The 14,145-nt window shown below is 44.3% G+C and overlaps 1 protein-coding gene across 1 annotated transcript in view; it reads left to right on the forward strand.

Annotated features, from left to right (window-relative positions):
- Positions 1-8,927: 8,927 nt before the first annotated feature.
- LOC103103464 (zinc finger protein 850-like) overlaps positions 8,928-14,145 on the forward strand; it is a 67,870-nt gene continuing 62,652 nt past the window's right edge. Inside the window, exons 1-2 of the mRNA XM_056826301.1 lie at positions 8,928-9,339; positions 10,052-10,173. Of these exons, the coding sequence (XP_056682279.1) occupies positions 10,141-10,173 (33 nt within the window). The 5' untranslated portion in view covers positions 8,928-9,339; positions 10,052-10,140. The remainder of the gene's footprint in view (positions 9,340-10,051; positions 10,174-14,145) is intronic.

Consider the following 14,145-nt stretch of genomic DNA (forward strand, 5'->3'; position numbering starts at 1 on the left):
TTTTGGAGTATCATATTGTTTAATTTCCAATTGGTTTTAGATTTGGTTTTCCATGTACCATTACTAATCATTATTTTTATTGCCTTGTGATCTGAGAAGGCTGCATTCATTATTTCTGCTTTTTTGCATTTGTGTGCTATGTTTCTGTGACCTAATGTATGGTCAATTTTTGTGAATGTGCCATGTGGTGCTGAGAAGAAGGTGTATTCCTTTTTATCCCTATTTATTTTTCTCCATATGTCTATTAATTCTAATTTTTCTAAGATTTCATTCACTTCTTTTACCTCTTTCTTATTTATTTTTTGATTTGATTTATCTAAATTTGATAATGGTTGGTTTAAGTCTCCCACTAGTATGGTTTTATTGTCTATTTCTTCCTTCAATTCGCCTAGTTTCTCCATTAGAAATTTGGGTGCTATATTATTTGGTGCATACATGTTGATTAATGATATTTCCTCGTTGTCTAGAGTCCCTTTTAACAAAATATAATTACCTTCCCTATCCCTTTTGATCAGGTCTATTTTTGCATTGGCTTTATCAGATATCATGATTACCACTCCTGCCTTCTTTCTATCAGTTGAGGCCCAGAAGGTCTTACTCCATCCTTTAATTCTGACCTTGTGGGTGTCAACCCGCCTCATGTGTGTTTCTTGAAGACAACATATGGTAGGGTTTTGGATTCTAATCCATTCTGCTATTCGTCTACGTTTTATGGGTGAGTTCATCCCATTCACATTCAAAGTTATGATTGTCATTTGTGGACTCCCTGGCATTTTGATTGCCTTCCCTAATTCTAACCTTTTCTTCTTCGGCTCTACCTTTTAGTCCAGTGATTTACTTTGAATCAGTGCCCCTTGTCCCCTCCCTTGATGTTTCCCTTTTTAGTCCCTCCCTTTTTCTTCCCTCCCCCTCCCCCCTCTCTTTCCCTCCCTTTTTGTTCTCCCTCCCCCCCTCCCCCCCTTGGTTTTCCCTTCTCCTTACCCTTGTTGGGTAAGATAGAATTCAAGATTCCAATGGATCTGGATGTTTTTCCCTCTCAGAGTTGATTTCCCTGAGATTGAGGTTTAAGTAACCCCCCCCCCTCTCTTCCTCTCCTTCTTATAGGAGTTTTCTTCCCCTCCCCTTCCCATGTGAATCTTTGTGTGAGAACGATTATTCTATTTGGTCTTTCTTTACCCCCAATTTATACATTACATTTTCCCCACATATTAGCATACATAGATTGATATAAATGTGGTCCTTATAGAAGAGAGTTTGAGTAAAAGAAGAAGATAACATTTTTCCCCTTTCCTTAATATTTACCTTTTCAGGTATTCCTTGCTCTTTGATTTTCGGTATCAAACTTTCCACAGAGCTCTGGTCTTTTCTTTGCAAAAAGTTGGAAGTCTTCTATTTTGTTGAATGCCCATACTTTCCCCTGGAAGTATATAGTCAGTTTTGCTGGGTAGCTGATTCTTGGTTGGAGACCCAGCTCTCTTGCCTTTCTGAAGATCATGTTCCATGCCTTACGATCATTCAGAGTAGAACTTGCAAGGTCTTGTGTGACCCTGATTGGCATTCCTTTATATCTAAATTGTCTTTTTCTGGCTTCCTGTAGGATTTTTTCTTTTGTTTGATAGCTTTGGAATTTGGCAATTACATTCCTGGGAGTTGTCTTTTGGGGGTTTAGTGTAGAAGGTGTTCTGTGAGCTCTGTCAGTGGCTGTATTGCCCCCTTGTTCTAGAATCTCTGGGCAATTTTCTTTGATTATATCTTGTATCACCATGTCCAGTTTGGTGTTTATTTCTGGCTTTTCTGGGAGTCCAATTATTCTTAAATTTTCTCTTCTCCCTCTATTTTCCAGATCTATCACCTTGTCGGTGAGATATTTTATGTTCTCTTCTAATTTCTTGGTGTTTTGGCTTTGCTTTATTAGTTCTTGCTTTAAAGCCTGGTTTTCTTTTACAGTTTGGTCAAACTGGTTTTGTAGATGCATGAATTTCTTTTGCATTATTTCCCACTTTTCCTCCCAGAGGGCTTCCATCTTTTTGGTCATTTCTGATTCAAATTCTTCCTGGGTTTGTGGAGGGTTTCTATTTCCTTTGGAAGATTTTGGAGAATTTTCTTGTATATCTTCTTCTATCTGCTCTGTATTTTGTATTTTGGCTCCATAGAATGTGTCCAAAGTCGCCCCTTTCTTCTTATTTTTCTTGGTATTTTGGGGCTTCTGTGCCTCTGTGGAGTTTGTCATCTCTGAATGTGGAGGATTAGCTTTTCTTATCTCTGGTGATCCGAGGCTTTAGTCCTGGGCAGATGTTGGTTCTAAGAGCTTTCCCTGGGTTAAACTGAATATGCCTCACTGGAGCTGGAATGGAAGGGTCAGACCACGAGGCCACACTCTCCCCCTGGCTCGATTTCTGGAAGTTGCCTTCAGAATAGCTGGCCGTGAGGCTGTTTCGTCGGCCTGCGGGGGGGGATGGGCTGCAGCTTTCCCAAGCTCTAGGGCAAGGACTTTCACTGAGACTTGGATAGCAGGATCCAGCCCGTGAGGCTGTCTTGCCCGCCCTGAGGGTTGCTGTTGTTTAGACCAGCTCTCTGCAGCGGAAGCCCCAGGCAGTAACTTTCACTGGGACTCGGGTAGAAGGCCCTGAGGGTTCTGCTCTCTGTGAGGTCCGAGTGATCTCGGGTTCTGGCTTTTGAGGGGAGCCGTACCTTTTGAACCAGGTCCAGGTCCAGGAGGAGGGTTCCCAGGGTCTGTGCTGTTGATCGTTTTGAATTTCGGCGCCTTAGGAGCTTATATTTTGAGATCGGTCGGGAAGGGTTTTCCGGAGATCTGAGCTTCAGCTTTCTCTAAGCCGCCATCTTAACCGGAAGTCCCCTATTTTTGAATTTTTTAAAGCTCTTTTATTATTTTATTTTTCTTGCATGTGCAATATACTTTTTCATTTTTTTATTATTTTTTCTCTCCTTTTTATATTTGAAGCACGTCACCAGCATTAAATTTTTCTTTAACTTTGTTACATTTCAGTGCTACAAGTTTGAAATACATTTGCTAATGCATGCCCTAAAAGCTTGTGACTATAAAAATGATACCACTAATTATTTAATAAATTATGGGACTTTGCTTAATGATTCTGTCTGATTTCAGGACAAGATATACACACAAGAGCCATTTCACAGAGCCAAAGAAAGGCCGATCCAGGATGGATTGATGCACTTCTAGGCCAATACAAAGGTCTTGAACCTAGTGTGAAGACTCGAGACTTGAGGTTACTATGTTTAATATGTGTTAAGACATAAGCTTTCCTTGTGTCCACACTCACTCTGAAGATACTCACAGACGAGTATCCCCAAAACATTGGCTCCTACTTGGCTTCTATAATCTGGTCCCTTTCTTTTCTGCCTCTCATAGTGTGGTACCTTTCTGTAGTCCTGGCTATTGACTGGGTAAATGCCTCATTGCTTAGATCATTTTGATTGGGCCCTGATTCAAGGACCTGTTATACATTTATTTTTCTTTTACTTGGAATTTTTACACGTAAGACTTTGATAGTCTATATTTTCATCCAGAGATTTTTCTTTTCTTTTTGATTTTTCTGATGTCTTCTTAATATCTCTTGCCAATTGATTCATATACCTCATACCTCAGCCATGCATCCCTAAGTGATCCTTTTTTTTTAAATCACCCTCTTAATGGGGGGAATGTAAAAAAAATATCATTATTTAAATTGCAAAGTTTAAATTCCTTTTGAGAAGAATTTTGGTTAAGAAACATGCTACCTCTCTGAATCCAGAACTGAACTGTTGGAGAAGCCACCATGAAGAAGCCTCCAGACCACAAGTTGCACAAAATTGAACTTTGGGTGTGGTTGATTGAACATTTATTTGTATCTGTACTTTCATGCCAAAGGGGACTGCCCCCTAACTGGCTTTTTGTCAATGCATTCAGCAATTATTGGTTTTGTTCTTTTGTTTCTCTTATCCTCAAATTATTGTAATCTTTAAATTGATTATGTTTTCATGATCCTTTGGGGAAAAAATTAATTTTTTTCAAACGATCAAATGGGGTTATGTAAAAAATAGACTTGAATACAGGACTACAATCTCCACGAGCCTTTGCTCCACTTCCTCAGAATGCCTGGTAATCTCACCTGGGCCGAGATCGAGAAGGTATTTAAGCTGATTCAAAAGCTTTTGAGGGCTCTTTTTTGGACTTCCGTTTTGGAGCAGATGCATCTCTTCTGTGATGTGAGGTTATCTGGCCTAGGCCTCTGGCCTAGGCACATGTTCTTTCTTATTCTGTATTTTCTTTAATCTTTAACCTTTAATAAACCTCTAAAAACTATAATACTCCTTGCAGAGAGAAACTAATTTCTACCTCTCTCAGTCTCCCCAGTCTCCCCTAAATTTTAATCTTTACAATGCTCCTAGTAGGAGTTTCTTTGTATTTTGTTTCCTTTGATTTCAACCACTTAAAGGGATGACCTGCCAGCCGCAGTGTGCTGACTCGGTGTTTGTAGGGCAGGCAATGTTTGGGACACCTTTTCTAGTCTCCTCCCTTCATTAGGGTGAGCAGTGCTGTCCTAGAGAGGGCTGCTCAGTCACCCAGGATGCTGCTGAACATCTCTGCTGCCCTACAGAGCCGAGCAACCACTGGTCCGTGGGCCGCCTACGTGCAAGATCGTGACTACAACTGCCAGTGGTCACCTTCACCTGTTGCGTCGCCCCTCCCCCATCGCCGCAGGTCTTGAAGAGGGTAGACGGGCTTAGGATAGATGAGTGTGCACACAGACACTTGTGCGTGAAGGAGATTTAAGTGGAAAAGTCAATGCACAGAGACAGTCCCACTCTCTCGGCGTTGGAAGCCTGGGTCCATTGGCACGAAAAGTTGTTACACCTGGAGACTTCCTCAGCTGCATTGGATGGCCGTGTTGTCTTTTGTGCTCCAACACGCCCTAAGCACTCCACAGTGCTTTGCTGCGTCGCCCTCTCAGCCGTTGAACCTTCTTATTGGTTTCTTCCGCCTGTTCCACTAAAACAGTCTTCACATGCTGGGTGAGCAAAGCCCTGGTTCACCAGGGGTTGAGGACCCAATGGCTACCCTCACAAGGTTTAGCCGGCCTGTTGTAGCCATTGCCTGGGGCGTGGCCACTGCCGCATGCTAGCAGCTACTGGGAGGCACAAGTGAGAGCTGGGTGTCAGGTGGGGGTCAGAGGCTGGAGAGCTGCCCTAGGAGAGCACGACAAGCCCTCCATACCAGAGATACTATCCCTCCCTGAACACCCCATACACCCCTACACAGAGTAACCACATACAAACTGTATCTGTCTCCTCCTTCATATCCAGCTCTGACCCTTCCCTTAACAATCACATCCTAAATTAGTTATAGAAATAATCCTGTTACACCACTAATCTTTTTATAACTCTTACCTACAAGGCAGGAGAGTGGTAGGGGCTGGGCAAGTGGGTTTAAGTATCTTGCCCAGGGTTGCAAAGCCACAAGTGTCTGAGGGCAGATTTCAACCAGGACCTCCTGCCTCTTTGCCTGATTGACTCTCAATCCACTGCGCCACCTAGCTACCTGTGTAACACCTGATTTTGATTCCAAATAGCTGGGGACTTAGTGACCTCAGTGCATTCTAAAACTGGTGTTTAAAATTTCCAATTATTTAGAAAACTCTCCTCTCTCCCTCCATTCCTTCTCTCTCTCTTGTCTTCATCTCTCTGTTTCATTCTTCTGCCTCTTTCTCGTCCCCTCTCTTTCCTTTTTATCTCTCTTTCTCTATCTCTAGTCTTTATCTCTCTGTCTCTTGTCTGTTTATTCCTTTCTCTGTCGATTCTCATTAATACCTTCTCTGTCCTGGTCTTTTTCTCTCTGTATGGGTCTATCTTTCTTGACTTTCTGTCTCTTCCTTATCTCTCTCTGTCTCAGTCTCTGTCTTTCTTCCTCCTTCCCTGCTTCCACCTCCTCCAGGGATTTTAGCCAGAAGGTAAAATATGTTCTCTTAAATTAATGAAAACTGGGCAGCCATGTATCCACCTCAGAGTCCTGCCCATACTCTTGGCTCCCTGAGACTCTGTAGTGCTCCCTATTGTCCATCTCTCCTCCATCACTGGTGGAGGGAAGTCTCAGGAAATTATCACTTCACTCTCCACTCTCATGACATTTCTACCACCCAACCTCCCCAGCCCAGTCCTGGTTTTGGCTTCCTTTGCCATCTCAGTCCTTTCTCTTCTCCAGTTCAGCCAACAACAACTAGGAATAAACCACTCTGTTCCTGGCCCTGAATGCTGGATGTCAGTCTGTGCCCTGAGGCCCCCCTCTACAGACCAGGAACTTTCCCAGCCAAAAGCCCCCTCAATGGCCCATATTCTCTTTTGGAAGTTCAGCTGCTGGAGCCCAGGGACTGTCTTTATTTTGGTATTGATCTTCCCTGGGCCGTTTGTATTTTCCTTAGCTCTGGCCTGGACACAAAGAAGAATTTCCTCAATGATTTCTATGCAGAAAAGGCCGAACCCCAGTGCCCATCCTCTATCATCTGCCTCCTCATTCCCAATCCTCTCAACCCCTCCATCCCAACCTCATAGGTTTCGATCCTCAGAAACAGTCAGATAGGAAGTGGCTGATCCAGGATCCCCTCTGATGGCCTCTGCTGAGAGAGGAAAGAAGGTGGCTGGTAGTCCTGAAGGCCAGGCATCCCTCTCCCTCCTGTTCCCCATGAGGAACACTCAGAGGTTCTGGGTTCAGATTCTCGCTTTGACATGCGCTTGCCTCTCCTCCAGCCTCAGTGTGTTCTGTGAAACAAGAGTTAGTCCAGGCAACATGCAGGGTCCCCTCCAATTCTATGTCTCCAGGAGATGGCCAGAGTCCTCACACACACACACACATACACACATACATGTGCACTCACAACCTCATTATATATTTTGGAACCAGCGTGACCACGCAAGAGGAAGCAAGTTCAAAGGACTTGAACTACTTAGTCCTGGGTTCAAATTCTGTCTCTGCCTCTTATTTATTGCCCAGAGTTAGAGTTGGCAGGATGGCAGGCAGGATCCATGGAACAAGCTTGGCTAACTTAATGTTCTTTCACTAACATTTCATGGTTTTATTCACATAAAATGAGGGTCAATCCCTGGTGCTCTAGCAAGAGTAGGTTTAAGACTGGCACAGGACATTGTAAACCCAAACTATAGAAGTATTTCAAGCAAAATATAAGCAGAAAAATTCCTTTGCTCCCTTACATCCTTGTGACTACTAACTCTAAACATCTGCTAGGACCCTGAGAAGATTCGTCCTGTAGGTTTGAGACGGATCTTGGTACCAAGTGGTTGTACCTCAGATATTCATCTGTCCCCTAAGCTATGAGGGTCACCCCTATATCTCCAGGCAGACCCGGTCAGAGGACCAAACTCCCTCCCACTTATATCTTCACTGTTGAATAGAGTATAAAAACCCCAGAATTGACCTCTGGGAGATAGATTCCCATCTATGCTGTCCTCCCAAGAACAGCTTCCCATCTATGCTGTTCCCCCTAGGAGGCAGTCATCCACCTATGCTGTCCTCCTGGCCAGATTCAACATTACCTTCTAAATTAATAAATTTCTCTTTTTATTTTCAAGCTAAGTTTCGGAGTCTTTCATCCTTGCAAAAGGTACCCTTCCCGAACCACAGGGGTTCACCTCAAGCCCCCCACAACAAGACCACAGGACCTTCTTCTGAACCCCTGGAAGAGGAGGGAAATGTGGATGGAATCGAGATCAGAGGTGAAATCGCACCTGAGACATTTGTTGGCTGTGTGACTCTGGAGAAGTCATTGCACCTCTGCCATACATTCCCCATATGTAAAATGGAGCATCAATCCAGTAAGGTGCTTGTGATGAATCCCTGAGAGCCATAGAAATGGTGGCTGTGAGGATTTCCTTTCCTGTGGAATAAAGTATACTAAAATTGGCTAAAACCAGAAAGAGAGGCAGAGAGAAGCTAGAAGGAGGCTGTGGACAGAGGGCCAAGCTGCACAGGGCTGCTCAGGACTAGGAAGGGCCAGATGCCAAGAGGCCAAGGGCCTCCCCAGTGACCAGAGACCCCAGAGCTTGTGCTCAAGCAGTTTAACAGAGACTTTGAGGAGCTCATTATTCAGCCCCTCCCTGGAGCCCCCCGAGACACCCCAACTGGTGAAAGCCTGATGAGGAGATGGTCCAGGCAGCCCTCAGCCCTTGTCATACACAGGGGGACTCAGGAAGGTCCCCTCTCAGGCCTGAAAACCCTCTTTGCCCCCTTCACTGAGGCACCAAATTCTGTGGAAGAGGAAGAAGTTCTTTGGGATGCTTAAGGCAAAGGAAGTGCAACAAGCCGTAGATTAGATGGCATCTAGGAGGACAGTTTGACAGAGAAATAGTCATTGTTCCTAAACTACAGGAAGTCGGGCTCTTCCGCTCCGGGGCTCTGCTATTAGGATCAATACAGCACCGGAACCATCCCTCCTCGGGCCCCTCATTCAGGACCGGCACCAGCCTGTCTGCCTGAAATGAGGGGGTCGCGCTCAGGGGTTTCTTCGGTCCCTTCTCACCCTCGGTCTGTGTTCTCAGAAACGCTTCCGTGTTTCTTGCCATGTAATTGGGGAAAGTAGCTCTGTGGATGGAGAGCCAGGCCCAGAGACGGGAGATGCTGGGAGCAAATCTGGCCTCAGACACTTCCCAGCTGTGTGACCCTGGGCGAATCGCTTCACCCCCATTGCCTAGGACATACCAATCTTCTGCCTTGGAACCAATACACAGTATTGATTCTAAGAAAGAAGGTGAGGGTTTAAAAAAAAACGCTTCCGTGTTTCATTCCATAGCAGCCTCCTATATCACAGGAAGGAGGCCCAGGAGGATCAAAGCTAAAACTATTAGAAAGGAATTTTATTAGAAATATAAATTTATTATAAATATAAATATTAGAAAGAAATTCCCCAGCTGCAGCCTGGGAAATTGAGAACACTTGGTGGGTGGCCCCGCCTCCACTAGGGCTCCAAATCTAGAGGACGAGGAAGTAAGACTCCATTTCCCAGAATGCCTCTGGCTTGACATCCTGCAAGCCTTGGCACTCCCATTATGGAAGACTCCATTTCCCAGAATGCCTGGGTCCTGGATTCGCCCAAATCTTGGCTCCTCCCACTGTGTAGTCCCCGGGTGTGTTGGGAGTCTGTGGAGGGTCGTCTCTGCTCCTGGAATGTTCACAAGTTTGGGTTTTGGCTTTTGTGTTGAGAAGGGGAAGGAGGAGAGTCAAGTTAAACGTTGCAGCCTGGCGTTAGGCAGTGAAGACTTTCTACTCCCTAGTTCCTGGGGACAGAGAAGACCCGGGCGGACCAGTCGCGGGTAACAGCCTGGAAGTCAAGGTGGGGGGTGGAGGAAGGGAGAAGCTCCGGTGCCTGGAAGAGCAGAGAGGCGGGGCAGGGGCGGTGCAAGTGTGTGGTGGGGGGAGGGGGAGGTCTCCGTGTCTCTGCGTCTGTTGTCGCTTTAAAGGACCCTAGAAAGGGGGCAAATACAGAAGTGCCCGTGTCAGGTGGGGGCGGCTCTGTCTGGAACCAGAGCCCTGGAGGGGCTTTGCCCTCCCCCCCCCGGGGTGAGAATGCGCCGCCTTACCCCCAGCACCAGAGCCAAGAAGCGGCTCAGGGAGGAGGGTGCGGTGAAAGGATGGGGGCGGCGCTGGTCCCGGCCCTTCCCGGAGAGATGCCGGGGGAGAAACTGGCAACATGAGCGTGGTTGGAGTGGGGGCTCTGAATTCGGGCACAGAACAAATGTCAACAGGTTTACCCCCAACCCCGGCCTGATGCCGGTCTCCGGGTCCGGCGTCACTTGCCCCCCCCCCCCCCCATTACCCATAACCTCTCCTCCTAGGAGTCTCCCTCAATCCACCTGTGCTCCCAAAGCAGCTTCTGAATGGAATGAAGCCAGAGAGAGTAGCGGAGGGGGTGGGGAGGCTTCTTCCTGAGGCTCCCTGTCCCCTCCAGTGGGGAGAGTCTTCTCTGAGGCCGGGGGAAGGGCCTGGGAGCTCCTCTGAGCCCTCCCCCTCTCTAATTTCTCACAGGTGTACAAGAGGAAGTCTGCCTGTCTTGGGGCTCCCACCCCCTGAGGGACTACAGTCTGGCCCAAGCAGAAACCCTGGGACCAGAGGGAATGGCCCCCGGGACCCCGAGGCCCCCTTCCCAGGTGAGTGCAGTCCATTCCCAGCCCTGGCCAAGCTCCCCCCAGCTGGAATCCAGCAGAACTCAGACCTGTGTCTTTCCCAACCTCCAGGGGAGCCATCACTACTTGCTGTCAGGGTGACCTCAAGTGTGACCCCCAATCCCCAACTGTGTTCTAGGATTTTCCAGGGCCTCTGTAACCCCTGGGTGGATGAGGTTCCAGACAGACAGGCCATGCAGACATTTATTCATCCATCCTAGAGTGTGACACCCTCCATCAGAGGGGGATGCCTGTGTGTCCCACCATTCCAGGCATGGCCCAGGCACAGTCTCTGCTCCTGACCTCCAGGATCTCAGGTTTGGACAGGTCAGGGAGGCTTTGGAAGAAGTTTGGGGTGAGATCAGGTGAGGACACAGAGGAAAAGGTGTGTTTTTAGTAGAATAAAAAGGATGGGAATTCTGGGTGAGCGCTAAAAGGTCTGCTCTTCAAACATTATTAAACTATCAAGAACTTAGAGTGCACTTAATGTACAGAAACTTTAGATCATTCTTATTCAAATCTTTTACCTTGAACCTAACAGGATTATACAACCTGTTGCTTTCTCATTCTATATCAGTTTGTTTCCTTTATTTTTTATTTTTTAGCTTAAAAAATTTATTTAGAATATTTTTCCATGGTTATATTATTCTTATTCTCTTCCTCCCCTCTTCCCTCCCTACCCTTCGAGCTCCTAAGCAATTCCACTGGGTTATAAGTATATTATTGCTCAAAATCCATTTCCATATTTTTCATATTTGTAATACAGTGATCCCTTTAACAAAATTAATTTTAAAATTTTTAGCCATGTTTACATGATTTCATTTTCTTTCCCTCCCTTCTTTCCTCCCTGCTCCAAGAGCCAACAAGCAATTCCACTGAGTTGTACAGATGTTGTCACTTGATACCTATTTTGATAGTATTCATTTTTACTATTGAGTGATTTTTTTAAAATTTATTTCATTTGGTCATTTCCAAACATTATTCATTGGAGACAAAGATCATTTTCTTTTCTAACCCCCCCACCCCCACCTTTTAACCCCCCCACCCCCACCTTTCCCATGGCCGATGCGCGATTCCACTGGGTATCACATGTGTTCTTGATTCGAACCCATTTCCATGTTGTTAGTATTTGCATTAGAGTGTTCGTTTAGAGTCTCTCCTCTGTCATGTCCCCTCAGCCATTGTAGTCAGGCAGTTGCTTTTCCTTGGTGTTTTTACTCCTACAGTTTGTCCTCTGCTTGTGGATAGTGTTTTTTCTCCTAGATCCCTACAGATTGTTCAGGGACATTACACCGCCACTAATGGAGAAGTCCATTACGTTCGATTGTACCACAGTGTGTCAGTCTCTGTGTACAATGTTTTCCTGGTTCTGCTCCTTTCGCTCTGCATTACTTCCTGGAGGTTGTTCCAGTCTCCATGGAATTCCTCCACTTTATTATTCCTTTGAGCACAATAGTATTCCATCACCAACATATAACACAATTTGTTCAGCCATTCCCCAAGTGAAGGGCATCCCCTCATTTTCCAATTTTTGGTCACCACAAAGAGTACAGCTATGAATATTCTTGTACAAGTCTTTTTCCTTATTATCTCTTTGGGGTACAAACCCAGCAGTGCTATGGCTGGATCAAAAGGCAGACAGTCTTTTATCGCCCTTTGGGCATAGTTCCAAATTGCTCTCCAGAATGGTTGGATCAATTCACAACCCCACCAGCAATGAATTAATGTCCCTACTTTGCCACATCCCCTCCAGCATTCATTACTTTCCTTTGCTGTCATGTTAGCCAATCTGCTAGGTGTGAGGTGATACCTCAGAGTTGTTTTGATTTGCATCTCTCTGATTATAAGAAATTTAGAACACTTTTTCATGCGCTTATTAATAGTTTTGATTTCTTTAACTGAAAAACTGCCTGTTCATGTCCCTTCCCATTTATCAATTGGAGAATGGCTTGATTTTTTGTACAATTGATTTAGCTCTTTGTAAATTTGAGTAATTAAACCTTTGTCAGAGGTTTTTATGAAGATTGTTTCCCAATTTGTTGCTTCCCTTCTGATTTTAGTTACATTGACTTTGTTTGTACAAAATCTTTTTAATTTAATGTAGTCAAAATTATTTATTTTAGACATTTTGTAACTCTTTCTAAGTCTTGCTTGGTTTTAAAGTCTTTCCCTTCCCAAAGGTTTGACATGTATACTATTCTGTGTTCACCTAATTTACTTATAGTTTCCTTCTTTATGTTCAAGTCATTCACCCATTTTGAATTTATCTTGATGTAGGGTGTGAGATGTTGATCTAATCCTAATCTCTCCCACACTGCCTTCCAATTTTCCCAGCAGTTTTTATCGAATAGTGGATTTTTGTCCCAAAAGCTGTGATCTTTGGGTTTATCATATACTGTCTTGCTGAGTTCACTTGCCCCAAGTCTATTCCACTGATCCTCCTTTCTATCTCTTAGCCAGTACCAAATTGTTTTGATGACTGCTGCTTTGTAATATAGATTGAGATCTGGGACTGCAAGGCCCCTTTCCTTTGTATTTTTTTTTTCATTATTTCCCTGGATATCCTTAATCCTTTGTTCTTCCAAATGAACTTTGTTATGGTTTTTTCTAAATCTGAGTGATTTTTTAAAGTCCTAAACCCCAAATCACATTCCCATATATTCATGTGATATGTGATGTCATGTTTTGCTTTTGCATTTCTACTCCCATAGTACTTTCTCTCAGGGTGGATAGCATTATTTTACTTAAGTCCTTCAGGAGTGTCCTGGCTTGTTGCATTCCTACTAGTAGCAAAGTCCATTACATTGGATTTTTCCAGTTTTTTCTTTTTGTGTACAATGTTGTTCTGGTTCTGCTCATTTCACTGTGCATCAATTCATTGAAATTCTCCGAGTTCATATGGAAAGCCTCCAGATCATCAATCCTTATAGCACAATAGTATATTAAATTTATTTAGTTATATGGTTGGATGGAATATATTTAATTGGTGGTTGCCAGAGATTTAATTTCTAAAATCCCAAAATGAATTACACAAGTAGAATGGAATTATGGTAGTTTATTTTTACAATAAAGGAAAAATATTAATGATGAGAGAAAAGGGGAGAGAGAGCTCTGGCTCCCTCAGAGCCAGGTAGAAATTCTAAGCCCCAGCTAGGTGGAAGGAGTCTCAAGAGGATGGGCCTTTTTTGGAGGTTCACACTTCCAGAAAGGCAAGGAAACTAAGTTAGCCTTTCTCTCACCATGATGACTGTCTAAAAGGAAAGCATTCTAAAGTCTCCTGCAGGAGCTCCTCCAGGGGTCCAGTTCCACAGCCAAGTGTCTTCACTCCAAGTCTGAGTGTCTGTCTTCAGTCTCTCCTCCAAGGGACTCTTCTTCACTCCAAGCTCAAGTGACTGATCTTGATTCCAGTACAAATCTGAGTGACTGAATCTTGATCTATCAATCGATCCTTGTGTGCCTGTGTTTCCTCTATTTAAAGACCTTTTTCTCTTGTATTACCTCCCCTAAATTTTATGTCTACCAATCACAACAGACACTCCTCTTCAGAACTGCTCACTCAATGTATGAAATGGGAGTTCACACCTTTTGTAGTTAGTTAATACCTTTTTGTTCTTAGTTAACACTTTTTTGTAGTTACTTAACACCTTTTTTGTAGTTAGAATGGGTAAATCTACTTTAAACACTGAGTTAACACTTTGGGGATTAAAATCTAAAAATACACAGGGGATTACAATTTAATCTTCACAATCAAGGAAGAACTAAGTATCTTCATTGTTACAATCAGGGGAGAGCCAAATCCAGTCTTCACAGTATAACATCACCATCATATGCCAGAATTGTTCATTCCCCAATGGAGGGACACCCCCTTGTTTTCCAATTTTTTGGCACCACAAAAAGCACAGCTATAAATATTTTTGTTCAAGTATTTTTCATTATTACCTCTCTGGGATACAAACC

The sequence above is a fragment of the Monodelphis domestica genome, chromosome 4 (assembly GCF_027887165.1).
Source record: "Monodelphis domestica isolate mMonDom1 chromosome 4, mMonDom1.pri, whole genome shotgun sequence".
NCBI lineage: Eukaryota > Metazoa > Chordata > Mammalia > Didelphimorphia > Didelphidae > Monodelphis > Monodelphis domestica.